Raw genomic sequence first — 26,827 nt, 5'->3', positions numbered from 1 at the left:
CAGAGAGGTGCCCCAGGAGCAGCCAGGGTGGGGCTCTGCTCCCTGATTCTTGGCTGGGAGATTGAGGAGGACCCCTCAGCTCTCAGGGGGTGCCACTGAGGCATCAGAGCTGTGTAAAGTACAATTCACCCCACTGGCCCCTGATACCATTTTCATTATTGGTTTAATCATGGTCTCCTCAAACTTGGGTGGGAGAGGTGTCCCCAGGCACAGAGGGAAGAAGGAAATCCCTGCTTTCCTCACTGTGCTTCTTCTGGGGGCGTCAGGAGCAGCCCCTTCCTGTGGCCTCACCCCTGCCCAGGAAAATTGCCCTTAAACACACCGGCATCCATGAAATTGCAAGGGCACAAAAGTCAAAATTCATGCTGAGCAGAAATGCAGGGGACTTGAATGTGAGGGACCTAAGGGTCCTAAGGGACCTTCACAGCATCCCTAAAATGAGCAAGACTCCCACAAGCCACGGTCGCCATCCTTGTGCCAATGGGTCACACATCTGCGAGGGAACTAAGCCACACCCACAGGGACTTTGGAACAGCGCCGTGTGCGTCTTCGACGCTCCCTGTCCTCTAGGGTATCGGGGCTCAACCACCCACTTCTCAAATGGAACCTTTCAGACAGAGACACAGTCTGTGGTCATCTCACTTGCTAGGCAATTCACAATGAAGTTACTGGTAACTCGAGCAATTTCTCGATGCTGTGTGAGCAACAGTCCAATTGAATCATCTGCAGGACTCAGGTGGGGGCACTGTCACATACAGCATCAGATTCGGGGAGCTCCCATTCTTTCCACATGCTGTCTCAGGGCGCAGGGACCAGATGAGGAAGAAAGAGGTCCTCCCCTCTGTATGCTCCCTGGCTGCCACTTTGCAACCTGTGAGTGTCCAGTAGTGGGCGACACTGAGACACTGAGACCAAGTATGCTCTAAAACAGACTATGCGGAAAAGGGCCCACATAGCTCTCAACGCCTTACAAGAAAACACAGAACAACAAAAGAGTCGCTTTCGATTAATCTGGCCGACACGGATCCTTTGGCCATCCCTTCTAGCTCTGGTCCTCCAAGCTGGGAATCGGATGAATAATCACTTTGGGGACAATACAGAGACCCAAATGGCTAACCCAGTTTTGAGAGATCACAGTAGTCAAAGTCCAGAAATAAATCCCAACTGCTCATTCTTCTCTGAAATAGCGAGCCAACGATACATTCCACTGGGAGTGAGTTCCACACCATTGTAAACAGCTACTGCATGAACTCTTGTAGGAAAAACCACAGCCGCCACCACCACCAAGGAGGCAGCAAATGTCTAGAACATGGTAATTAATTTTCAAAATAGGATTTCTAAAATATAGTTAATAAATTATACTGTTTTGGGCTTCCTTAAGTACATGTATTCTCAGTGGGGGGGGGCAGATATAGTTCCCAAGGGGGCAAACATTGGTTTTTTAAATGGGAAAATATTACTCTTTCATGTATAAACTATAAGATTTACATACAGTATATAAACAAATGTACAGTATATCTTCGGTATTAAATTTTCATGAGGAGATAATTATTAAAGTCTAAAAAGGCTTCTTAGGGAGGCAATAAGGGAAAAGATGGGTTGAAAAGCACTGCTTAAATAGAAAAGAGTAGCTCTGATTTTTTCTATTTGACTCAAAGTCACACGCACAGACACCTCTTACACTATTCTATAATAGTTCTTGAGATACGCAGGCAGATTATTCCTTCTTATGCGACCCTGACCCTGACCCCAGGTATGGATCCTTTTCTGGTTGGTAGTTTCCCTCCCTTGCTTTTACAGGCTACTCAGCCATTTCTCTGGGGGCTGTCTTCTAGCAGTGGCCTCTTAAATAAATCCATTATCTTAATTTTATAGGCAATAGTGAAGTCCATCCCGCTCTGAAAGCAACAATATACTGTGCTGTTGGAACTGCATGAATGGACTGTCTTTTGCCAGTTCACATATTTTCATTCATTTCTGGGTTTGTATCTGTGTTTTTGAGGATGGGAAACCAAGAAAACCTTATATCTTAAACCCTGGGAAGATGCAGAATGACTTACGGTGCAAAGTGTTTCGAAGGTCTTTTCAGACACAAAGGATCCATCAAGGCCAAAGAGAAATATCGATGCATAGGAGAGCATCCCTCCGAGGATAATGAGGTTGTTCATGTACGGACTGGACATCTTTATCAGTCTGCCAAGAGAAGGACGACCGTTAATAGAACTGTTAATGCTGTTATTCCTCCAGCAAACATTCCCTGAATGCCTACTAGGTGTACAGTGTTGCCACGGCTGGAGGAGAGAGAAACGCAAGCCCGAGTTTCCTCCACTTCCCACCACTGCCGTCCCAGGCTGTGCGCCTGCTAGGGGCTGCTTCCCCCACCCAGAAGGACCCTGGAAGCTATCTGATGCTACTGGTGGATTTTTCCTCTATCAGGTTCATCTGTCATTTCCCTAGGGGGCAGCTCGTAGCACCAGCTTTTTCAACCATTCATTTTCAGTTTACACAAACACATTATTAAGGCAACGGGTCTTTCTTTCCTCTGGGGCTGAGAAGAGAGGCTAAATCTAGAGACTTCTACACTTAAGCTCAGCAGCCTTAAGGGAGGAGGGAGAGGAGAGGGAGAAGGCCACACCACTCTCCGCCTTGCCAAGTGGGGCCGGCCCAGGAGGTCTACAGGGCTGCTGAGGAAGTGTGGTCACCAGGGCGTAGGTGAGCATTTGCTTTGGCTGTCCGAAGCTGCCACGGTCTTGTGCGCCAAGGGGTCACACACCTAGTCTTTAGGTGATAAAAATGGACAACGGAGTCCATCCACTCCCCAGGGGTGGGGAGTCCCCATCCCCACCCCTGTCTTCACCAGGCTGCCGGGGGCAATCTTTACACTCCTACACTCTACACGCTTGTCTCTGGCCTCCTGCAGGAATTCCGCTTTGGCTCCCAGCTGCCCAGTAAGCCAGGCCTGGCCGAGACCGGCGCCCAGCTGGAATTCACCCTCACAAGTGCCTGGCTACCCCAGCACAATCCACGGGGTCTGTCTTGGGTTTTGAGGCACCCTCCCCCCAGTCCAGGTGCTTTTTTGCAGATCGTAATTACGGTCAATTGTTCCCTGAACATTTTCTTTTACACTCTGCCATTTTACGAATCCTTTCACATTTAAAAAATGCAATGCGTCCTAGTGGAAGAGAGATAAAAAGCCTGGTGTAAATTATGGATCACACGCAGCCTTTGAGCAGGGAGCATGAGTTGGGGCCTCCCCCCAGAGGTGCACCCCTGGCCGGTCACTGGGCCCAGAGGAGTCTCCTCATGAGTAAAATGGGAGCACAGACCACACTGCCCAGGGCACGTGGGCAGCTCACACAAGGCTGGATTCCTGGAGGTCCTTTTGTGTGCCACAGACTGCTAAGGCCCCTTCATCCTTATTACCATGGGAAGCTGGGGAAGGGGGAGGGCCAGGAGGCGGGGTGGTTACTGGAGGAAAAGGACCTTAACAAATGGGTAGAATTTAGGGACATAAAAGTGAGGGGAACTTGGAACTACTGTGACATTTCTTATTTCTTTCAGATTTTTTAATCTGCAAAGCCAGTCAAAAAATTCACATAGCTGCCAGTCTACTGGAAGAGTAACAGTAATTTTCCACAGGAGGCCAGAACAGTGTAATTAAAGAATTAAAGGAGTTTAGTCTTACCATAGGGGCAACTTGCTGTTAAGATAGGTATTTTGGAAGCTTGTAGAAAGGGAGTCTAATATTAATTGAGAACTGATTCCGGGCCCAGGCCTTGCGCCAAATGCTAAGGGGCATGGTCATGAGCTAAGGTTTGTACAGAGTAGGCAAAACTTTCTTGAATTTTTTTGTGGCGGCGTATGTGTTACTAATGTATAGAAAATAAACAGGTGAATAAAACTCCTTTTTTTCTTCGGGAAATAGGTTTGACTAATCAAAATCAAAAACAACAAAGAAATAGAGAGCCTCCAAGTTCTTCCTTTGCAAGCAGGAAGAGAAAAAAGAAAACAACCCCGTTCTCTGTGAAATCAGACTTGCTCCTGGCAGCCAGGAAGGTCACACAGTGTGGCTTCTGGGCTCGATGTCATCGAGGCTGTGCCTCTCTCTGAGCCCCTGCTCAGTGGCTCCCCAGCAACCCAGGGAGTCGGGTCCAGGGGTTTGCTCTGGGAACCACAGAAGCTGGTCGTGCTCAGTGAACACCATCGCCTGTGCGGTGGCCTGTTCTACCCACGACCGACCAGAATAACTCAGGCTGTGAGCTGCTCTCCTCCAGAGAGTGAAGAGCGTGTGTGGTAAAAAAGAAATCAAAGCCAGAAACCCAGGGGACAGATTCAGCCACACACAGCAGTGTGGCCTCGGACAGTGGTCCTCCCTCTGTCACTGGGCTTCTGTACTCTCTTCTGTGAATCAGGGGGAGTTGTTTGAGGGTCCTAGCAAGAATGATGTGAGGGAGGAGCTTCTCGGGCTGTAAATATTGCCCAGGGCCAGGGAGGGGGGGTGCCCCTTCCTGAACTCAGCGACTACCTCAGGCACTGCTTCCCACTGTGAGAGAAGCCACTCCCACTGTGGGAGGAGCCAAGACTCTGGGGGAGTCCCGCTTCTGTATTTTATCTCCTGGACAGGTAGAAAGTACGGGAGCATAGCCAAAGTTCTGAGGAGGCCAGCGACTCAGATCCTTGGAGTTTATTTAACCCATCCCTCCTGTGCAACCCGCAGCCCTGCCTGCCTGCGTGTGTGTGTGTGTGTGTGTGTGTGGGCATGTGTGTTTGTGCATGGCTATGCACCTATGTACATTCCATAGAACATCTAATCACATCCCAGGGACCAAACAATCACTTTAGAAAATTGCCCCGAAAACATCTCCCGTGCCCCTGGTGCATCGATCACGTGATGCCCCTACACTTGATCCACGAGGTTTGTCAATCAGAATGCATCATCCAAGAGGAGGGTGTGAGTGGCTTACTTCTGATTCCGATTCTTGATGTTGAAGAAGAGGAAAGCGCTGGCCATGATCATCCCCAGGATGGTGAGGGCAGAGAGGATGCTGTAGAGAGGTAGGGAGATCTTTCGGAGCTGCTCCAGGATGATGGTCTTGTCTTTTGGTGGTTCGGATCCTAGAATGTCGAGGAACAGACATCAGTGGAGCCTGGTGCACGGTCAGGAGAACATCTCGGTTGGCAGGTCTTGCCATCTGACACCTGTGCACAACCTCTGAGCAGGACACAGCTACTGGGTAAGAGAGCCCCAGTGGCTGGCCAGTCTACCAGCAGGAAGCCTCAGCTAGGACTTACTTCTTTCTCTAAATAGAATCAATAAGGAATTTGTGATGCATTTAATAGCCATTAAAAGACTAGAATTTGATTTGGTCTAATTACCCTGTTGAAAAACCATTCCCACTTGTCCCCAAAGGTAACAGCAGCTCAGAAAGCACACGGCTGGACGCTGTGAGTGGGACCTACTGGGTGCCGCTGGGGGTGAGGAGCCTGGCTTGGGCTCTCAAGGTCTCTGCTCTGACACATGATAATGACCACCCTCAGTAGGGCAGATGCCTTGCCTGTCAGTTTCACGGAGAAGTAGATGTCTCTGGGCATGGGTTTTCTGCTTCAAGGTCATGATGTTACAAAAGCTCTTTCTGGTTTTCCATTTTCATAAGCCTCACTAACTGTGGGAGGCAGAAGCTACTGGCATGCCTCCCCTTCCCTGTCGTGCCAGGACTGGACAAGAACTGTGGGATTCCATTTCTCTATGTGACTGCAGAGCTGTCCCTGCTCATTCTCCAAGGGCACCGGGAACCTAGGGGAGCCCTGAGGGCCTCAGAGAAAACTCATCTTTTTGGTCACTGGCAAAACTGTATCCAGGCTGGCTTGGGAGGAGGGCTGTAGGCACGCGTCCCACCTCGCCCCACTTCTTCTAAATCCCTTTCCTCTCAGCTGCTATTTCAAGTCAGGCTTCTGCTGTGGAACTCTGGAACACTGGGGCTTTTTTTCTCTAATAGGGAAAGTGGGGAGCCCGGGGAGCCCCAGGCAGGGGTCATGGAGACCCACCATAGCTATGCCCTGGGGCCAGCCTCTGACACACCTCCGTTCCCAGGAGACAAGCGGAGGATGGGCAGGTGAGACAGCAGGGATGGAGATCCCCCTCCCTGAACATCTGTGTTTCAAAAACTCTCCTAGCAAGTTCAGATGTGTTTGGAAACATTCAGGGGATAAGAAGAGTTTGAACCATCAAAGTAGGGAAGCTGCCGGGTTCGAAAACAGCCGGGAACCTGCTGGCATGGTTAAATGTAAAAGTTTCAAGCAATTCCATGTAAAGGAATATTTTTAAGGAGTGGCTTCAAGGGCTGAAAATCAGGGCAAACGCAGACACAAGGTGGATGAAGTAACACCATTTCTTGCTTCTAGAAGTGAAAGCTCCTCATGTGAATCCTTATTCCTCCATTCTTCCATTTTCCTCCCTACCTGTCCCCCTCACCCCCAAGAGAACCTCTGGCTGCATCAGGTTAGCTCAAGTGTCTTCTGGTTCCCAAACACTGTTTGGGAACTGGCTGGGAACAAGCCCCTCTCTGGGCATTGAGAAAATGGCTGAGGGTTGGACCAATGGGTCCACGACAAGTATGACCACTCGCTGTTCACGTGGAAACAACATCAGGGGGGCGCCTGGGTGGCTCAGTGGGTTAAGCCGCTGCCTTCGGCTCAGGTCATGATCTCAGGGTCCTGGGATCGAGTCCCGCATCAGGCTCTCTGCTCAGCGGGGAGCCTGCTTCCTCCTCTCTCTCTGCCTGCCTCTCTGCCTATTTGTAATCTCTCTCTGTCAAATAAATAAATAAAATCTTTAAAAAAAAAAAAAAAGAAACAACATCAGGAAACTGACCATATCTCCTCTTCCTTACTCTACCTACCAGCCCCCCCCCCCACCAAAATGGTGCCGCCACACACAATGCACCTTAACTAAGATGTTTCAGAAGCCACTTGGTCATGACTTATCAGAAGCATCCGCAGTGACCACCTTGAGTTTTCTTTCCTGCTCCTCACCCTGCCCATTCACTCGTTACTCGTCTGTTCTGCACTATTCCGTCATCCAACACTACACCTTCATTCGTCATCACTAACGATGACCAGTCATCCTTAATGATCACTTTCTACCTGTCATGTCTGGTGTTGGGCACCAGTGATTCAAAGTCAACCAAGGGGCGCCTGGGTGGCTCAGTGGGTTAAGCGGCTGCTTTCGGCTCAGGTCATTATCTCGGGGTCCTGGGATCGAGTCCCGCATCGGGCTCTCTGCTCAGCAGGGAGCCTTCTTCCTTCTCTCTCTCTGCCTGCCTCTCCATCTATTTGAGATTTCTCTCTCTCAAATAAATAAATAAAATCCAAAGTCAACCAAGACACAGCCTCTGTCCTCAAGGAACTTACACACTAGACATGTAAAAAGAAAAAGGCAGTAAGAAGCAATCTCATGTTTACTGAATGCTTACGATGGGTTAAGCCCTTTATAGAGAGTTTCTCATTTGATTCATCCAACAGCCTCACAGGTAGAGAAGATTATTCCCATTTTATAGACAGGCAACTGCTTTCTAAGAGCTAAGTGACTTTTATGGCTAGTAAGTGGCAAAGCTGGCAGGATTTGAACCCAGACCTGCCTAACTGAGCCCTGTGCTCTAACGATCGTGCAAACTGCCTCCAAAGGCAGGGTCCAGGTGGCTGATAACGTCAGGCACAGAGACGCCTGAGCCTGAAGCGGACAGAAGAGTGCAGTTCTCCCTGACGGAGTCTGGAAAGGCTACAGATGGGAGAGCTGGTCCTCAGAAGATGAACAATTGGCTGGCCACAAGGAAGCCAAGGAGAAAAAGGCATTTGGGGCAGAGGGCCCATCAGGGGCAAAGGCACGGTGGTGTCCTCGCCTATTTAAGGAACTGTAATCAGTTTGGCTGTGGGGAGATCTGAAAGAAGAGGCAGAGAGATGGGAAGGTCCTGAGCTGATTCCATGGAGTGAGGCCTGCAGCTGAGCAATGGGGACGGGCAGGGCTCTGAGCAGAGGTGGAGAATCTTCAGCTTAGTGTGACGGGCAGGGCACCTTGGCTGCTGAGAGCAGAATGCGCTTGCAGGAATTAAGATGGGTTCAACTCATCCACCACCCACCCATCCGTCTGTCCGTCCATCTGTCCACCCACCCACCCACCCCTACTTTATTGACTCATAGGCACCCCCATTCATTCATTTATTCACGCACCCAGTCATCCCCTTGATCAGTCACGTGTTTCGTTTCTCATCAAATATGAACCTTGAACATGTGTCAGACCCCAGCTGGTATCAGGGGTTTAAAGTCAGGGAGCTCGTGGTCAAACGACCTAGAAATTGCCAGGCAAAAGACAGTGACTATGGGGAAGGCAGAGACAAACACTGTGAAAGTTAGGCAGTGAACCATAAGCTCAGCTGGGGGCAAACAGGGAAGGCTGCACAGAAGAGGTGTCATCTGCTCTCGTTCTAGACGTTAAGGAGGGTTTCTTCAGCAGAAGAGGAGGGAATGATCTTCAGGAAGACCAGCAGGTGGACAGGATTTATTACGAACCCAAACAAGTCACTTCTCACAGGAGCAGACAGAGCTAGACTACCTGGGTCACATTTAAACAGAGTTACTCCTGGCTAGGGACTGGTTTAAATGCAGATGCCTGGGTAAGAGACAGCACTCCACGCAAATTTCAGTGACCCATCCCAGGAGCTGGAACCCAGTTCCCATGTGAGTGAGGGGGACTCTGTGCTCAGTGAGTATATATGTTGAGACAAAAGGAGGTTCCCTCTTCTCTAGGAAGCGAAGGACTCTGAGCTTATCCCCAACCCTCAGTCAGTATCTGATCTTGGGAGAAACAGAGCAGGCCCCCTCCTCTGAGAAGCCCACCTGTCTTACCTTGGAACCTGATAGTGTCGTTGATGATCTCCAGTGTGTCGGCCACAGCATTGTACTCTCCCACCTTCACCTCCCTGCTGTCTGCGGGGAGCAAGAGACAGTGGCTGGAATTCATTGTTTACGTACCACACCCTGTGCATCATGCAATATGTGCCCTCCATAATACCCACCACTATAAATAAAAATTTTTTTAAAAAAAGGAAAAAAAAAAAGAAAAAAAAAGGAGAGAGACAGTGGCCAGGTAGATGGAGTCCCACGCCTGTGGATGGCTGCTCCCGTCCCAGCTCTTGCGCTGGCTATGTTCTCACACACTTTCCTTTGCCCCAGGGCCTTTTCCAGGTAGAATCGGAAAACCTGCGATGGATCTGGGGTGGGACAGATGCCCTCCTACACCATCTCATCCACTGGTTACCGCCCTCTTTGCTGTGTACCTCGTGGATGGGGGCCCATTCCCCTCATAACTGGACTTTCTGTCTGTTACCAAGTCCTTCCTGGTCATTGAGCTGAATGGTCTCTTTGTAACTTTCCCCTGGTATCTGGCTCTATCATCTAGGGCCACACAGATAGCTTCTGCTCCCTCTGTTCCAAGACAGTCCTAGAGACTTGAAGACATAGATCATTCCCCGGTGCCAGACCCCAACCTCCTCTTACAGGATATCATTTCTATTCTGCCCCCTCCAGGTCTCTTCTTGGGCCACATCATACAATGTCATTGTGTCTGAGAGAGTGTAGGGTCAAGGGCTGACCAACATATTTCTTTAGGCAGGACCTTGGTCAGCAGCGAGTACAAGGGATTATCCCCTCCTTCATTTTGCACATTATATTCCTATTAATGCATTCCGAGGTGGAGTTAGCATTAGCTAAGCCTGACGTACTCATGGGTCATGAGGATGGAGATGTCCTTGGGTCTGCAGACAGGGGAGAGGTCTGGGCTGGGAAGAGACCTGGGGCCATCGGCATAGAAACTGGGAGTTGGAGCAGGGGGCAGGAAGGAGATTCCTTGGGACAGTGTCAAGGAGGGGAGAGGACCCAGGGCAGAATCCTGGGGAGTGCCAACCTTTCCCAGGGAGCGGGGGTTGAGTGGGGCAAGTATGCTGCAAGGAGACTGGGAAGGACTGGCCAGGGTGCCAGGAGCAGGATGGAAGGAGAGAGTGGGCATCAAGGGAGCCAAGGAAAGGGACAATTTCACAATGGAGCTGGCCAGCTGTGTCAGATGTCACTAAGAGACTAGAAAAACAAGCCCCTTGAGCAAGGGGTCAGTGGATTTGGTATGTGGGGGGACTAGTGACCACAGACAAAGCAGGTTTGGGGAAACAGGACCAAAGGTAAGGGGTGTGAAACTAGAGGGTAAAGCCACCAGGGCCAAACAGGCTTCGACAGGGCTGGGGAGGGGGCGGGGAGAACCACCGATTCTTGACAGTGTGCCTGGATCTGTGCTAGGAACTTTCTGTGCCTTTTCTTGTTCAGTTCTCACCGCTGTGGCTGGTGGTTTCAGTGCCACTGTACAGACGAGGAAACTGAGGTCAGCAGGTGGTGCTTGGGCTGCCGGCTGCCCCACCGATTTTAAGAGCAAAGCCTGGTCTCAAACCCGGGATGTCTCCCGCAGCCCATGCTCCTCACCGACATGGGGCTGCCTCAAATGGGATCGCTGAGCAGTGACAGTCCCTTCCAAGCTGCTGCCTCCGCAGGCCAAGGGTGCCGCCTGTGTGTTAACTACAGAGTGGCCTGCCCATGTGCCCACCCGCAGGGCAAGAGGGTCCCCAGAGCTGCAGATGCTGGGCCTGCAAATGCCCAGGGGTTATTGAGTGACACAGCTGCAGGAATTCCAAACGTGCTCCCAGAGGAACCGCTGGCTGGCTGGGGCTCCTGCTCTAAGTGAATTTCTTTGCAGAAATGCAGATGCGCCGCTGATCCCTTATCAACATTCAGGAAGCAGCACAGGGAATCCCATAGGCCACACTTCTGCCTATGTTCCTTGGATGGTGGGGTGGAAAACAGGACTGTAAAATTCACTTCCTTCTCCCCTCCTCCCCACCATAATGGTCTCCCTGCCCCCCGTGCAGGTGGTGTCGCTTGCCTGGGTCACAGCTCCTAAATGTCACATTAGCAGACTCTGCTGGGAGCTCCAGCATCCCTGCTCCGGCCTTTTGAAGTCCTCAACCCTAGTCAGCTCCTGCCACTCAGAGGAGGAAGCCGTGATTTATTTATCTGGCGTGGGGAGGCAGCTCATGAAATATGCAGGCTGATTGGAACAAATCACCAGGAACTGGGAAGTGATGTGGCTGGCACCCCACTGTGCCCCAGCCACACAGCCTGTCCCCCTGACTCATCCACCCTGATGGACTGTCCCGTGGCACCGGCACTGCCGACTGGCTGGGGCGCACATCCTCGGCTTCTCAAGACAGCCATCATCACCAGAGTCCCTCCCTGGGGGTGCTCGCAGGTGCTGCCCATGTTCTTGCACTGAAGGTCTTGGCAAACCGTGAACTGGGCATAACTGGCCCCCGTCTGTAGATGAGGGAGGAGCCTCATGGCGGTTGAGCAAGCACTCAGAGCCATGTGCAGACAGCGGCCAAGTGGGCTTCTGAACTGGGCTCTGAACTCAGCCCACTTTCACCACCCATGCTGAACAGCTCTGCTCGGCCCACATTTATGGAGTGCCTACTGCATGCCCTGCCCAGCCCCAGGTACTTCCCCATAAAGAATCCCTCAAAAGCAGCAGTGTGGGTGGTGGAAGATGAGGTTCTGTTCTCATCCTTGACCGAGGTGGCCTTGGACATCTGGGCGCTGCGGAATGCTGCTGCTAAATCCCTTCTCACTCACTCATTCATTCATTCATTCATTCATTCAACAAACATTGACTGGGTGCCTATTAATCTGCCAGGCTCCGGGCTGGAGATACAAAGATCAAAAAATAATAATAATAATCATAATTTCTGACATTGTAGTTTAGAGACTCTCCCAGCCTCCACCAGGCAGATAAAATTATTCTCATTTGCAGGTACTTTTTCCCTCCAGCATGCCCTTTGTTAGCAGGTAGCTGTAGCTGGAAAATAGGAAGTTTCTAAGTGGACATGAGGATTAAAGAGGAGAATACAGGCAGTTTCTGGCTTACAGACTAACTAACAGTAAGTGTTCGATAAATTGTAGTTGGCCTCATGATAAAAGCAACTGAGCTATTCGCTAGGTCCCCAAATACTCCCTAGGTTTTTTGTTTGTTTGTTTGTTTTTTACTGCCATGGTTTCCCCAGAACAGTCCCTCTGCTTGGAAAGTGGCTTTCTCCTCCCTCTACCAACATGGCCCAACCCTACACCCACCTCTTCCAGGAAGCCTTCCCTGAGTACTGCTCCCCTCTGAGCCCCTCAGTTGCTGTGGGCTGAGGGCTGGGTAACAGCTCCTGGTGCTGGAGCTGTGTCATACATGTGCCCAGGCCTTATGATTCTTATCAGACGTTAGTTCCTAGGTGGGACCTGAAGGCTTGCCTCTGGTGTCCCTAGGTAGCATCGAGTCTTGCCCCCATCCTCTACCCAGGACCCCTCCTGTATCTGAAATTAGAAGGATGGGGTCCTCTGTGTTCTTCCATGGCCCAGCCAGTGGTGACCATGATAGGCACCCAATACTCACTGCTTAACTCTTGGGTTCCTTGTTAACTCGCAAACAACGTTAACCACCCAATGGACATGGACTGGGCCTTGCAGACTATGGGCCAGGGGACAGACTAGAAAGACCCACCAGGGGGTGGGGGTGGATGAAGGACTTGAGCAGAGGGCTGCTTCCCTGCCCCTCAATTCTGGGGCAGCTTGCCACTCACTGTCTGGCCCCGGACAGACCACCCCTTTCTCTGGGCCTCAGTTTCTCCAAAGGCAAATTGCACAGAAGGGCTTCCAGCGGGTCTCAGCCCTGGCGGGCATCAGTATCACCTGGGAACTGCTGGAAAATACATATGTCGGAGTCCTAATATGGACCCATTCTATTTGAACCTCTGGGGGGGTTGAGGGGTAGGTTCTGGGCAGTATTTTCAAAAGTGCCCTAAGCTCAAGTTGATGAACAGCCAGGGTTGAGGACCGCTAGATTTGACTGAAGGCCCTTCAGTGCTGACGGTTTCTGTGCTAAGAGGCTAAAAATAGTGTGGAACAGAGAGCCCCTCTCCCGCAGAACAATATGCTGCTTCCTCATTGTGGGGCAAAAAGAAGGGTTCTCTTTCAAAAGCGCATTCTTTATTTCAAGTTTTAGATTTGGATGATACGTAAAGGAAATAGGTCCTATTGGTGAAAATTAGGCTGCCAAAAAAAGTCCAGTCTGAAAATATTCACTGGCGGTGGGCCTGAGCGCATCCACGAGACGGCTGGGAAATCGCTTCCGTCAGTGATTCTGTCTCCTTCTGGAACTGCAATCCCGGCGGGGGCTGGGGGTGGGGGTGGGGGTGGGGCAGGGAGCCAGTGACAGGGTCACCGACCTCCTGCACTAGTGGGGTGCTCATAGCCTGCTACATGGGTTCTAGTCCCCTCACCGCTAACTGTCCATTTTTCCTCAGCTAGCTCTAGATCAGAACAGAGGTCGGTATATGTGGTCTTTAAAGTTTAATGGTTACAAAGAGATAGACTCCACGTGTGACTCTGAGGTCTAACACACAGCATGGTCTTGACCCAACAAAAGTACAAAGTGCTGAGCAGTCACTCCACTCTAGGCCCCCCAACAAAATCCCAAAGTCAGGGAGAAGGAAGAGCTCTGGCGGGTAGATAGGAGCCTTGGAGCTCGTCCCGGCTTTGCTGTCACCTCAGTGAGGAGCCCCCAGGAAGCCCCGGCGTCTGCCTGGGCCTTGCTAAAGTGAGCGGCCTGGACAGGGAGATCTCTGTGGCCTCCGCCTCTCGATTGACGATTCTGCAAGTGCTTTGAAAACCTGCCTCAGGGGTCCCGCATGTGCCTGGGGGCCTCAAACCACATGGACGCCCACTCCTGGTGGTCGTCCAGTGGGAATGTGGCAGTCACGGGCTTTGATTCTGCTCTTCTCCGGGTCGCCAGCCCTTCCTCAGGAGTGATCCCTGGTCTGGTCACTGCCTGTGGGTAGGCCCCATAGGGTGACTCTCCTGTCACCGGGTGAGGAGCAGAGCTGAGCAGCACTCCTGGGCCTGAATCCCGCACACGCTCTTCTCTGTCTCCATAAACAGTATGTCACTGTCACGTTTGTAACAAATTAACATCATTGACCTTTGTTTGGGAATTTTTTTTTCCAATTTATTTATTTTCAGAAAAACAGTATTCATTATTTTTTCACCACACCCAGTGCTCCATGCAAGCTGTGCCCTCTATAATACCCACCACCTGGTACCCCAACCTCCTACCCCCCTGCCACTTCAAACCCCTCAGATTGTTTTTCAGAGTCCATAGTCTCTCATGGTTCACCTCCCCTTCCAATTTACCCAAAAGCACATACCCTCCCCAATGTCCATAACCCTACCCCCCTTCTCCCAACCCCCCTCCCCCCAGCAACCCACAGTTTGTTTCGTGAGATTAAGAGTCACTTATGGTTTGTCTCCCTCCCTATCCCATCTTGTTTCATGGATGTTTGGGAATTTTTAACAGGCCAGGTGGACACTGGCCAGAGGGCTTGGGAATATAATAACCTTGCTAAGGGTAGATTTGTCCACTGACTTAGGTGAACCAGGCCAGAAGCAAAAGCTGAGTATCTGGGGGTACGCAGGACACACATAAACACAACAGATTATTTGCATCTAGAGCGCCTTTTGTCTCTTCTTCTTGACTAACTTCACACTGGCCCTTCAGAATCCCAAACTCAGGAATAGGAAAGAAAACTCAGATGCTGCCTCTCCCAGGTAGCCTTCCTAGAAACTGCCAGGCGGAACCAAGTGTCTCTCCTCTGAATGCCCGTATCATGTGTCTCACCCACTCAGGGTCCTGTGTCTTTTCCCCCCGGGACCAGGAGCGGTCTTACCCAGCCCAGCACCCTCTGTGCCCCATCAGGCCCTGGCATGCAGGTGGCAGGAAATGACTCTTAAGAAACTTCAAAAGCCCAAAGCATGGGGCGAGGAAAAGAGGAATTTATCCACCTTGAAATTAAGAACTTCTGTTCAACAAGGACTTTAAGTCTATAGACAAGCGACTGAGTGGGAGAAGGTATGTGCAAAGCCTAAAGGTAAAAGGGGACTACTGTTTGGAGTACATAAGGAGGATCACTTCTCGGCCTTTTGGCTAAGATCAAGTGTGGAGTACATAAGGAACTCTAGCAAGTCAACAAGGAGAAGACAGTACCCTCAAAATAAAAGGTCAAAGGATCAGAAAGATCAACAAATGGCTGACAAGCACAGGAAAAGATACCCAAACCTTGTTAGTAATCAGAGAAATGATATTTAAAACGACTGATACTACTTTATACCTTTAGACTGGCAAACAATGAGCAAGCCGGGGTTTGAAGTATTGGTGGGAGAAGGGACATGGGAATCCCCATACTGGTGGCAGTGGAGACAGGTGTGGGCTTTGAAAGAGCCACCTGGCAGGTCACAGGCATGTGCAGTATTCACACACCTTCCCGTCCAACGGTTCTGCTCCTGGGCATTTGTCCTAAAGAAATGCTCAGCTGAGTTCATAAGGGACAAGTACAAGGACACTCATTATTTCTATAGGTAGGGAGTTGAAGGGGGCCTGGGTATCTGCCACTGGGAGAGTGGGTGGGTAAAGCATGATCAGTGCAAGGCATGGCTCAGATGTGTACACGGGAACATGGAAGCATCTCGAAAAAAACAAAGCACTGGGTGGGGGTAGGGAGAGAAAGAAATAGAAGAAGATATACAATCCAGCTGCACTGACAGAAATAAAAATATATGCATACAAAACAGCAATCCACCTTCTGTAAGGACAAACCAACACAATACATGCCTTAAATGCTTAGAGTGTTGGCCTTTCTCTGCAGGATGAGAGGAAATGCTTGCGAGAGGGCACAGACAATCAAGAGGGGCTTTCCTGGGTCAGTGATGACAGGGTCTCGTGAAATGAGGAGAGTGAAATGTATCCTAAGGAAGTAAGGTGGTACTTCTCTCAAGAAATTCTGGTGGGGAGGGTGCGGATTGGGGGTTATGATCATGAGTGACCAGGAGAGGAGAAGGAAGCCCACGGTTGCCATGCCCTTCTCTGTGCTAGTCACTGAACCATTTGTAGCTTCATGTCATGGAATTCTCACTATCCCTCAAGGCAAAGAAAGTGATCCCCTTTAATTTTACTATTTTTAAACTGAATGCTGAAATGGTGGTCTTAGAGAGATCAAGCCACAGTGCCTAGCTAGTAAGGAAGAGACATGCCCATTTCAAAGCTCATATACTTCAAAGCTCATTTACATGCAAGGAGATGAGTTCCCCGTCACTGGAGGCATTCAAGGAGAGGTAATCTTTCAAAAGAGAGTCATGGCTCCCTTCAACATGGAGATTCTATGGCTCAATGAAACACAAGGTCTGCTAGCTAATTCTGTCATTCAGGCTATTTTCCTTGGGCTCTCTGAAACATGAGCCCTTGATCATGAAGGCTAGGAAGAGTCGGGGTCAGGCTCCCAGTCTCAAAGAGTCCACATACACCTGCATCCTTCCATTCCTGCTGAACCACAACCCTGCCAGGGTTTCCCGTGGTTCAGTGGCCTGTCTCCTCTCTTAATTACATCAAGTCACAAGGCCGTCGGGCTACCTGGCTTTTCCAGACCTATGGCCAGGTGAAGGGAGCAACAAAACATGCCTTGACCTCGACAGAAGGAAAAGGACATTAAAAACCAGCCTCAAGCATCTCAAACTCGGGTCAGACTAGCTCCGAAAGTTTTCTAGTCGGTTCTGGGAAATCATCTTCCTGCTTTTATAGACCCTGGCACTTGGCCAGAGAAATTATGAGGCCCCCGGAGGGCAGGGACTGTATCTTATTCAACTTGGCTTCCCTCACAGGACTTGGTAGAGCGCCTGGCAGATGCTCAGGAAATGTGCACTGAATAGAACCGTATCTGTTACCCCAAAGACCAAACGGTAATTAATGTCTGCAAACGGTGGGGAGTGGGGGAGACAAACCCACAGCTCACTAGGTACCTGCTGAATGGCAATTGTGCCGCTGGAGCAAAGGAAGACCCCGTGCCTTCCAGTCAGGTGCTGGAATAGAAAAGTCCGAAGTCTGAGCCCTCTCTGTGGCCCAGAAGCCATGCGGAACGCAAGCACATTATCGCTCGCCGAGATGCTGACAAACAGGCCTAATGAAGGCAGGGCCGGCGAGCGGGTGAACGCGCAGATGCTGAGAGCTCCAGAAGCGCAGCACAAACAAGGCTCTAATCATGGCTTCGCTCAACTTCCTTCCCTGCTGCAAATTCTGAACCGTGTTTAGACTTCGGCAGGAACATGGATTCTTTCTTCTCTTGAGGGGAAGAAAAGAAGCCAATTCCCTGGCATTCATGCTCACGGACACGTGGTTTACTGGGAGTCAGTGCCGGCAGGGGTGGAGGGGTGAGGGGAGCTGAAGGTGGAGTTGGGAGCAGTTTTAGGCCTTGGCCCTATTTCGCCCTAGGTGTGTGGCCAACAGGATTCGAATGCCTGCTTCTGACCACAGGTGGGTCACTCAGAATTGCACCCGAGACACGAGTAGGAGGGCACGGAACTGATTTGGGAGGTGGTCTTGGGGCCCCCTGAAGAGGTGTGGGGAGGTGAGACAGGGAAAAGAAGGGAGTCAGTACCAGGGTATTCATGAGCAGGTTTCTGGGTAGGTAACTGAGGCACAATCCTACTGGGGACTCCCGGAGGCAGAGGAGAACACCTTGCGGTTGTCCCACCCAAGAGGGAAGGCTGCTGGGTGGTTTATCCTCTGCTTCTCTCTCCTCCCTGGCCCAAGGCTGTCCCTGGAAGCACCAACTCTCTTGGACATATGGCCTACTCCTTGCACAGGGTGAGGGGTGCTGGTGCTTTCCATGAAGCATTGGTTCTGGAATTGTGGATGCTTGGGAAGTATGGATGTGTCACAGACAGCATCCACCACCTTTCTACATTGTCCTGCTGGGAGTTAAAAGCTTTGGGAACCGTTGAAAACGAAGTAAATGGAGGGAAGCTGGGGATGAGGAAGGTTATTCTTAGGGTTCTGAAGCCCTCCCTGGATTAAAAATGCCTCAGTCTCAAGAGGGGCCAAGGGGCTAACCCTGGCACATCGTTTTAGAATAGTTCTGTTCGTCCAGCACTCCTAAGTTTACGAGATAGGCAGTTGCTCCAGCCTGAAGCGACAATGGCCGCCATCTTGTTGTCAAGGCTAACTGCTGTTTGCCAGACGTCACTGGAAACCACAAATAAATGAAGCCGTTCTTAAATTGCTACAAGTGCTATCACCAATGAATCCAGTAAGCATCACCAAGAGCTGGCCAAGAGCCAAGCATCATGTCAAAATGTGACGAGCTTCCCACCACTTGAGAGGCTATGGGGCTAAATCTCATTTGGTCCTTTCCCCAGCCCCAGGAGCTGGGCAGGGTTGGCATTAGTGCCATCCCATTCTCCAGAGGATTAAGCTGCAGCTTAGGGAGATGAAGTAACTTGCCCAGGGTTACACTGCTGCTGAGTTTCAGAGCCAGAACTTGAACCCAGGTCTTTTGCCTCCAGATTAAATCAATAAACTTGTCCCGGAGGCCAGCTGAGTGCCAGGCATTTGTGCTACCCTACAGTCTTGGAGTTAAAAAGTGCAGGACCAGGCTTTTTGGCTCCCTTTTTAGTCTTCTAAAATCTCTGTTTCCAACTCATTTGTTTTAGTTTTGCAAAGGAATTAACAGAGCCTCCGAGGAGATGTTTCCTATGTGGTAGATAAGATTTCAGAAGGCCCCGGGAACTCTGCACCAATGAGGACGGAAAGAGCATCTCGTGAGGTCTTCAGAGGAAGGTTGGGATGGGCCAGCTTCCAAGATCAGGTTAGTGAGCTTTGAGACAGCCTGGGTGCATGTCTCAGAGCAGCCCCCACCGCCGGCCGGGGCTGGCTTTCTGCGAGCCAGCTGTGCTGTGAGCCCTGCTATTCCCTGTCCCCTCTAAAGATGGGGCAGGAGGTGAGGAAGAGAGAAGCCGACAGGGAGAGAGATGGTGTGGAGGACATGCCAGAAAACAACATGGCCCTTCTATTTAGAGGCCTTTTGGAAAAGCCAATGGTATAAGGCAATTCTTGGGGAAAATCCTGGAAAAGTCCCAGGAAACAGAGTCTGGACCAGCCCAGGGAAGCATGGGCCCAGAGAAGAGATGGAATGAACGCGCCACTCCATGGTGAGTCAGGGTCTCCCCGACAGCAAGTACTTTCCCCAGTCTGGGCCTCCGTTTCCTCTCTGTGAAATGAGATGATAACCAGGCACCCTTCAGGCTGGTCAGCCTGTTCGATAATTCAATGCCACTCCATCCTGGCAGGCCTGCACCTCTGAGATTCTCTACATTTGGAAAACTAACTCTTGTGAGGACATGGACATGCCCCCAGCACTCTAGTGGCTTTAGACCCGAAGAAACACAGAATCCTTCTGTGAACAGGATCAATGTTTGTTTTGAAAAACATACAAAGAGGAGCATGTGCAGGCCCAGGTCTGATGTCCACTAAAAACTGGGCATGGATGTGGTGAGGGAAAACACCCAGGTAAGTTGTGCATGAGAGCACAAGTGGGGAGCTGAGGTCCTGGCTCAGCAGCTTGGGTCCCAGGGCGGAACCTCTCCCTCCCTCTCCTGGGCCCCAGTTTCCCCTTTACACCAGGAAGCGGTGGAACATGTTCATCTCTGAGACCCTGGCGTGTCTGATATCCAACATATGGCTAAGTGTGGGGAGAAGCTATAAAGGGCAGGCAGACATAAAGGCACCTGGGGGGTTTCAACGCACCGAGAAAATCTGGATTTGCTTCAGCAAAGTGTCATAATTTTGGACACGGTGCTAATCATAAGTGCCGCTACTTGCTGAGCCAGAAATACATGCACATATTTCTATGTGTTCTCAAGTTCTTTCTACATTCCAAGAAGGTAGGTAGGATTATATTTCTGTTCTACAGATGAGGACTTCACACAGGCGAAGTTACTTACCTAATGTGCTATATACTGACTTGAGCTAAGGTAGATCAGACCCACCTACCTCTGAGCTACTATTTGGTCCATTGCTTTCCTTATAAATGCCTAAAACTAGTTATTGGAGTTGGTGTCTAATCCTAACATATGAAGAAAAAAGGCAATAAAATTGGCACGCACTTGTAAGCTGGGATCGGCCAATCAATATTTTATAAAATATTCTCCTAGAATGATATAATTTCAGAACTGGAAATGTGACAAGAGAATTTAGTTACAATCACTCAAAAAAAAAAAAGTAAGTATCTTTGCCAAGATGCTTACTTGGTTCAACCAATGAAGAAGCAAGACTTAACAAATGGGAAAATAATTACATTTGCCGAAAATTACATCTTTTGTGCATGCCAGAGAGCTGACATGCGTTTCAATTACCTGCCACAGGAAGACGAATGGGTAAATGTACAAGATTGCATTATGGCACCACAGTACCGAACACCTCTCCTCATTGATCTAAATCCGGTGGGATTTGTCTGAATGAACCCGAATAACTCGATTTCATTTCTTGCTTTTTCCCCTGGATGACTTTGGGATCTGACGCAAAGGCACTGCTCTTGTTTCTGGATTTTCCAGAAACCTCCAGATGCTGAAAAATGCTTCAGTGAAGGAGGATGCATCTAGTGGCTTTGGCGAACAACCTGGCTGATGACCCTACGGGCTGCATGGGGCTGTCTACCCTGGGGGAAAGCCCAGCCCCACTCCTCACAGATGCCCTGTATACTCTGACAAGCCCCCGCCCCCTCCCTGGGCCTCTACTTCCACCTTGTCCCTGGAGAAATGTGGTCTGGAAGGTTTCTGAGCCCCTGACAACACAAGCAACAGAAAAGCCCAACAAGCGACCTGGTTTCTTAAAAAAAAAAAAAAAAAATCAAGGACCTGTTACAAGCACATGTTGGGGATGATGACGGGTTAAAAGAGATTAAACAGAAATAGCAACCAGACGTGTGGATTTTCCCACAAACTGTAAGGAAATTTTGCAAATAATCAGAGGATCAACATAGACTAGAAGTGAAAGGATATAAAGAATCACTGTTAAATGTTTAAGGTAGGGTAACAGTAGCATGGTTATGTTTTGAAAAGTCCTTATCTAGAAGGAATGCATACTGCAGTATTTAGAGATTGAAATGAGATAATGTCTGGGAGCTGCTTTAAACATTACAGCAAAAAAAGGGGGGGCAGTGGGTAAGTAAAGATAAAGCAAGAGTAGCAAAATGTTGATGATGGTTGAAGCCAGGTGGTGGGTACACGGGGTTCATTACGTGGTTCTCTAGACTTTAGGGTCTGTTTGAAAATTTCTATCATCAAAAACAAGAATAATGCAGCTTTCTCAGAATATTGGAGGGGACTGAACTCCCACACTCCCATACTTTCCCAAGCCTCTCGGAGTCATGTGGGGAGAATGGATAGTCTGCAAAGTCATGCAATGGAGAAACATATTCTAAATAAGTTGAAATTGATGTTCTCACAGAGCCGTGTTTTCTATTGACTCTGCTTTCTCTTATTGGAACATGCTACTTTCATTTTTTTGGATGTATTTTATTGCAGAAACACGACCTTCCCGCATATAGAACTCATCAACTAGAAAGAAGAAGCATCAGAAAGCCTACCTTGAAATTGAGTAAATTTAATGGTCCCCATTCTCTCCCCATTCCGGAACACAACTTGGCCCTAAAAACAAAACAAAACAGACAAGAACAAAAGAGAAATACCATATTAGCTCAAATACCACTGGTCTCAGCTGCGATTCATAAATGGTACAGTGTGATTATTAATATTGGAAAAAACCCAGATTCCCATGAGCCTGCAGATGCAAAATTAAACTAACTGTTTTAAAACTGGCTGTGACTTTGGTTAATCGGAAGAGCACAAAATCAATAATGGAACCAACACATGTGAATTATAGCATTACAGCTGAGCTAGACGTCATCATTATCATCACGATTATCCATGAAACCCCCACGTGTCCTGTGTTATGCTGGGACAAGGTCTTCCAGGGTGCTGGCGCCTGGCCCTGACTCTGCTCCTGGGTCCCACCCATTACGATGCGTGGCTCTGCTGAGGCTGTTTGGTGTGAGGACCAGAAGGGGACTGGAAGTCAGTTAGTATTTTTATTAAAGACAGAGAATATTTTTGGTAAGTTCTTCCTGAGTGTTGACATCAGTCCCAATTATCAATGGGCTATGGGGCAGCACAAAATGAAGCTTCTTGAGCCAGCGAGACGTGCCTAGGGTCACGGGCAGATGAGCACCCCTCATTAGGGGCACCAGGGCCTCCAGACAGCATCATCTCCTGCATCTGCCTTGCTGGCTGATATGGGGCTTCCATAGGCTGGGCTAAATAAATCGGGAACATACAGAGGGGGTGCGGCTTCTCCTTGTTAATTCAGGATCCAGCAAAATTCTGTAACAGTGCAACAAAATCGACACATTGTATCAATGAATCTTTTTGACAAGCTCGGGTGGAAAGGGGTATGATCAAGAAATTGAGACTGAGAGAGGTAGGTGATGCGCTCTGTGTTAGGTCACTGTGAGGCTGCTGGGAGTCCGCTCCGAGTTTGATTTTAATGCCCCATGCCCTTTCACGACAGCATCTTGCTCCTCATCCAGAAATAAATTCCTTCCCGTCTTTCCATTAACGTACAGTTAGGAAAAGCAATGGTCTTAGAGGGACCTTGCTTTACTGTCACTACACTCTCGCATCAACAGGTCATAGCACATCCCATTCAGTTCTTGGAACAAAGCGCCAAGACACATCATCCCTCGGTGGAAACCCAACGTCCGAGGCCCTGCGGCTTTTCGAACAAAGAGACTCACTCAACCTGTTTTCAGAAGGAGAAACACCTTCTAAGGCCCCTTTGACACCTTTCTGAAATCCTGTAAACAGCTGCACGTAGTATCAGTTTGAAACCAATGCCCACCGAATTCCATATTCAGGTGACGGCAGGCAATTCCCGGGAGTGTGAAAACACCTCAGCGTAAGGTGAGATGGGAGTTGTGATTTTATTTCTAGGGATGATTGAAAAACACAGAACAGCTTGCAAAAGGCTTTTATGCAAATAGAGCACTTTGCAAAGCTGGGAAAGATACAGACACGGTGGACAAGGAGGACACCTCTTGGTTTGATAAAGGCGGGTGGGGGGGGAGGGCAGGGATCTAATTTGCCCATCTCCTGCCAAGCTCTGAGGAACTCCAAAGACTTCTAGATATAAAATGTGGACGAATTCTGCAGAATCGTCATTAGTTAATGAAAAAGTATAGGAAATGGTCTTCAAAGCTTGGAGAGAAGGACACTGGCTTGGAGTATGAGGTGGGGATGAGAACCTCCGTTTAGGTTGTAAACAAAACCAACTAGTCCATCTTGGAAGTGAGAGCTGTCACGTTTTATTTTCCTGATAGCTGCTTTTCCTAACGGTAGCTCCTTAAGCATCTCAGGTAACGCAGGGGAAGGAGACCAGTGTCCGAGGATCCCAAACCTGGCTTAGTGCTCCCTCAGGCACGTTCCTGCGCACCCAGCAGAGCTCCCGACCTACAACGGGCACCCAGTAAATGGCAGTAGTCATTTTTATTTTAAAATGTTTAATAGCAGAGAGCTGAAATTAAAACAAAACAAAACAAAACATTTTAAGCTCCAGGAAGCTTTCCAACCCTTGGGAGGAGATTTTCTATATCACATGGTGTCATTTGGCAAAGGGATAAGCTGTTGAGTCTTTGTCCAAGGTGTCCTCACCTTGGAAACATCAGCCCCCAAGTGACTGAGTTCTCAAACCACGTGAGCCACCATGGGTTTCACCGTTGGGTAATGAAGGAGGCACAGATGAGTAATTGGGCTAACGGGGGGGGGGAGGTCTGTGTAGAGAAGCAGCCAAGAGGCTCTAGGAAGCCCCCTTCTGAGGAAGATGTGTCATCTGATTGCTTCCTGAAGAAGTCACCATGGCACCCATCGGGTCTGACCGCTAATGCTGGTTCTGCTCCCCTGCCCACGGCAGTCCGGATGGGGACTGCTATCCCAACCAAGTCCACGTCAACAAGGAAGCCCACATGGCAGTCTGATGATTTTCATGAAATTCTGCCCTTCCACAAATATTTGCCTATTCTGAACCAAGTACTTAATTTCTAGGTGCTGATTCCTGCAGTCCGAGTTGCTTTGTATTTGATGTGGATGGACCAATGAAACAAGTTGGCCAATAAGTGAACAAGATGACTTTACTTTGTGCAGAGTGCCCCAAAGAAAGTAAGAGGGAGGGGGTCTGTCACACAGTCGGGGAAGAGCTCAGTGAAGGGCGGACAGAAGAGGCACAGGCTGCAAGGCAAGAGGGAGGCACTCCAGGCACGGTGCGATTCAGGGCAGGAACAGAAAGGACCACGTGGTGGGGCACGGGGAAGCAAGGGAGCAGGCAGGTGGGCAGGGCTAGGTCATGGCCAGACAGGAGGCCAGACAGGGCTGTGGAGGGGATCTTAAGCACAGTGCAGAGCCCAGGGTGGAGAGGTTGAGCAAAGCAGTACTATGATCTGCATCCAAAGGTCACGAAGGGACATAGTTCTACCCCCGGCCTCAATTCACGACAACCGTGAAGGACCGTGGGATCCAGGGGTCCCTGAGATGACCAAGGCCATGGTTACAGCAGCAATGTTTCACTTGTCCCTTTGCCACATCATGCTTCCCTTCCACCCTGCCTCCCTCCCAGGTCTTGTTTCTGAGACCCCCTCCTCATCAGCTTCCTGTGTGCAAATCTTTGTCTTAGAGTCTGTCTCCAGGGCAACCTCACCCAAGACCCCTGCCATCAAAGGTCCCTGGGAAGGTCCCTGGGCCTCTGTCTTTCTTGCCACCTGCAGGAGTGATAAGGCAGTGAGAACAGAGGCAGTGGATTCTGCGTGAAGCCCGTGCTTCAGCTTCCCCGCCATGGCTAGGCATTTCAGCCAAGGAAGCCAGGCTGGCTTCACCTTCTTAAACCCCAGCTCGAGTGGGGTTTGTTTTGTCCTTCTCCCCCACACACGTATTCTTTATGTCTATATAAATGCCATGACGTTCCTCAAGCTTTTGCCACGTGACATCCCAGGCCTGTGACTGGCTCAGCACGTGCACTTGAACCCAGCCATAGGGTGCGCTGAATTCCGAGGCAGGGGAGTTTGGTGGCTCTGGCCAGCATGGTGGCTGAGTTCTGTCGGCTGGCTTACAGCCCACACTTGCTCTTCTGCACCCTCCTCTGTGTTGCAGGGGCCCAAAGTCCAGAAACCACATTTCCCACCATCCACATTTCCCACCGCCATGGAAACCACCATGGTTTCCATTTAGGTTTTGCTCATGAGAAGTATTCAAGGGAGATTTAGAAAGTAAATATAAGGGGCACCTGAGTGCCTCAGTGGGTTAAAGCCTCTGCCTTTGGCTTAGGTCATGATCCCAGGGTCCTGGGCACGAGCCCCGTATCGGGCTTTCTACTCAGCAGGGAGCCTGCTTCCCTTCCTCTCTCTGCCTGCCTCTCTGTCTACTTATAATCACTGTCTGTCAAATAAATAAATAAAATCTTAAAAAAAAAAGTACGCATAAGGGAAAAGCTATTTTTTTTTCCTGCTTTGGCTATAGAAGCAGGAGCTCTGAGTGCCTGCAGGGGTCTGTGGGTCCCAACAGCCCCCCAACTGTCAGCGTGGGGGGCTTTGAGCTGACTGCTCAGTGGCTTGTGGGGGGGAGTCCCCAGAGCAGCAGAAACAGTGGCTGCAGGAGCCTCAGAGGCCCGTGCCCTTGGGTCCCCATTATTTTATTTGCATTCCTAATCGGCTCTGGGGTCATTTTTATAAACGCCTCGGAAGTTAGAATCCATTATCAATCAGCACGCTGTGGAGAAGAGATACCACTTCGTGCATTTTGTGCATTTCCAAGGCAGTGGCCACACCGTTTCCCTTTTTATTCCTGCAGCCCAAGGGGCTTGGTCATTTCTGTAAATACTTATCTCCGAGGACAGCACCTTCTTGTTTCGCTCCTCCACCCTTTGCAACAAAGCTGTAACCAGTTCCTTGTATTAAATCTCCTTCTGAAATGCCTGAAGGGTTGTCTGTTTTTTCGACAGCATGCTGATTGATAATGGATTCTAACTTCTGAGGGAGCTTATAAAGAATGATCACAGAGCAGATCTGGAATGCAAATAAAATAATGGAAGTAAAGCCACCAAATGGATAATTTCTAAGGAACTTTTTTTCCCCCTGAAAGAGATATCACTAATGTCAAAGAAGACAGTCTGTTTCATAAAAGTCAATCCAAATGAACGGTTCAGGTTGAATCGGGGGCAAGAAAGCTGCCTTTCTTTGTCGGGGAAATCTTCAGAATGCAAAAATGTAACACGTGGAAAAAAACTCCAGTTTCAGCATTCACCAGACAAGAGTCAACACTACCTGTAGCGTGACCCTGGATAGTCACGGAGCATTTCTGAGTGTCCATTCTCCTCTTTGAAAAATAGGAAGCTCGATCCCCACTTGTCAGGATTGTTTGTGAGCATTAAAGGAGGCATTTATGAAAAAGGCATAATGCAGAGCTGCCTCGAATAAAGGGTGACTCATAATTCCTCCAGGTAATCCTAGTTAGCAGAATTTCACCTGGTGTCAGCTCAGAATCTGCAGGAAAATCAGTGGAGAGTGAAATGTACACTAAAGATTCCAGCAGCTTGCTCTCAGAAAAATTAATTGTTCCCATTGTTCATTTGTAATGTTTCACTACTAAGCACAAGTAAGATCTCTGCCAATAGCAGTTCATGAATTGTATGGGTCAAACCCTATGTCGGAATTTTTTTTGGCGGGGGGGCTCTTTCAATTTCACGGTGGAGGGCAGGGATGCCCAGCCCCGGAC

At 49.6% G+C, this 26,827-nt stretch overlaps 1 protein-coding gene across 1 annotated transcript in view; it reads right to left on the bottom strand.

The window, feature by feature from the left end:
- Positions 1–26,827, bottom strand: part of GABBR2 (gamma-aminobutyric acid type B receptor subunit 2) — a 341,241-nt gene that overhangs the window by 72,353 nt on the left and 242,061 nt on the right. Inside the window, exons 8-11 of the mRNA XM_044265274.1 lie at positions 21,601–21,661; positions 8,903–8,983; positions 4,965–5,115; positions 2,061–2,193 (exon numbers count right to left, since the gene is read on the bottom strand). Of these exons, the coding sequence (XP_044121209.1) occupies positions 2,061–2,193; positions 4,965–5,115; positions 8,903–8,983; positions 21,601–21,661 (426 nt within the window). The remainder of the gene's footprint in view (positions 1–2,060; positions 2,194–4,964; positions 5,116–8,902; positions 8,984–21,600; positions 21,662–26,827) is intronic.

The sequence above is a fragment of the Neovison vison genome, chromosome 9 (assembly GCF_020171115.1).
Source record: "Neovison vison isolate M4711 chromosome 9, ASM_NN_V1, whole genome shotgun sequence".
Lineage (NCBI taxonomy): Eukaryota > Metazoa > Chordata > Mammalia > Carnivora > Mustelidae > Neogale > Neogale vison.
Note: the sequence above shows the minus strand (reverse complement) of the source record. Positions and strands in the feature narration are given on the sequence as shown.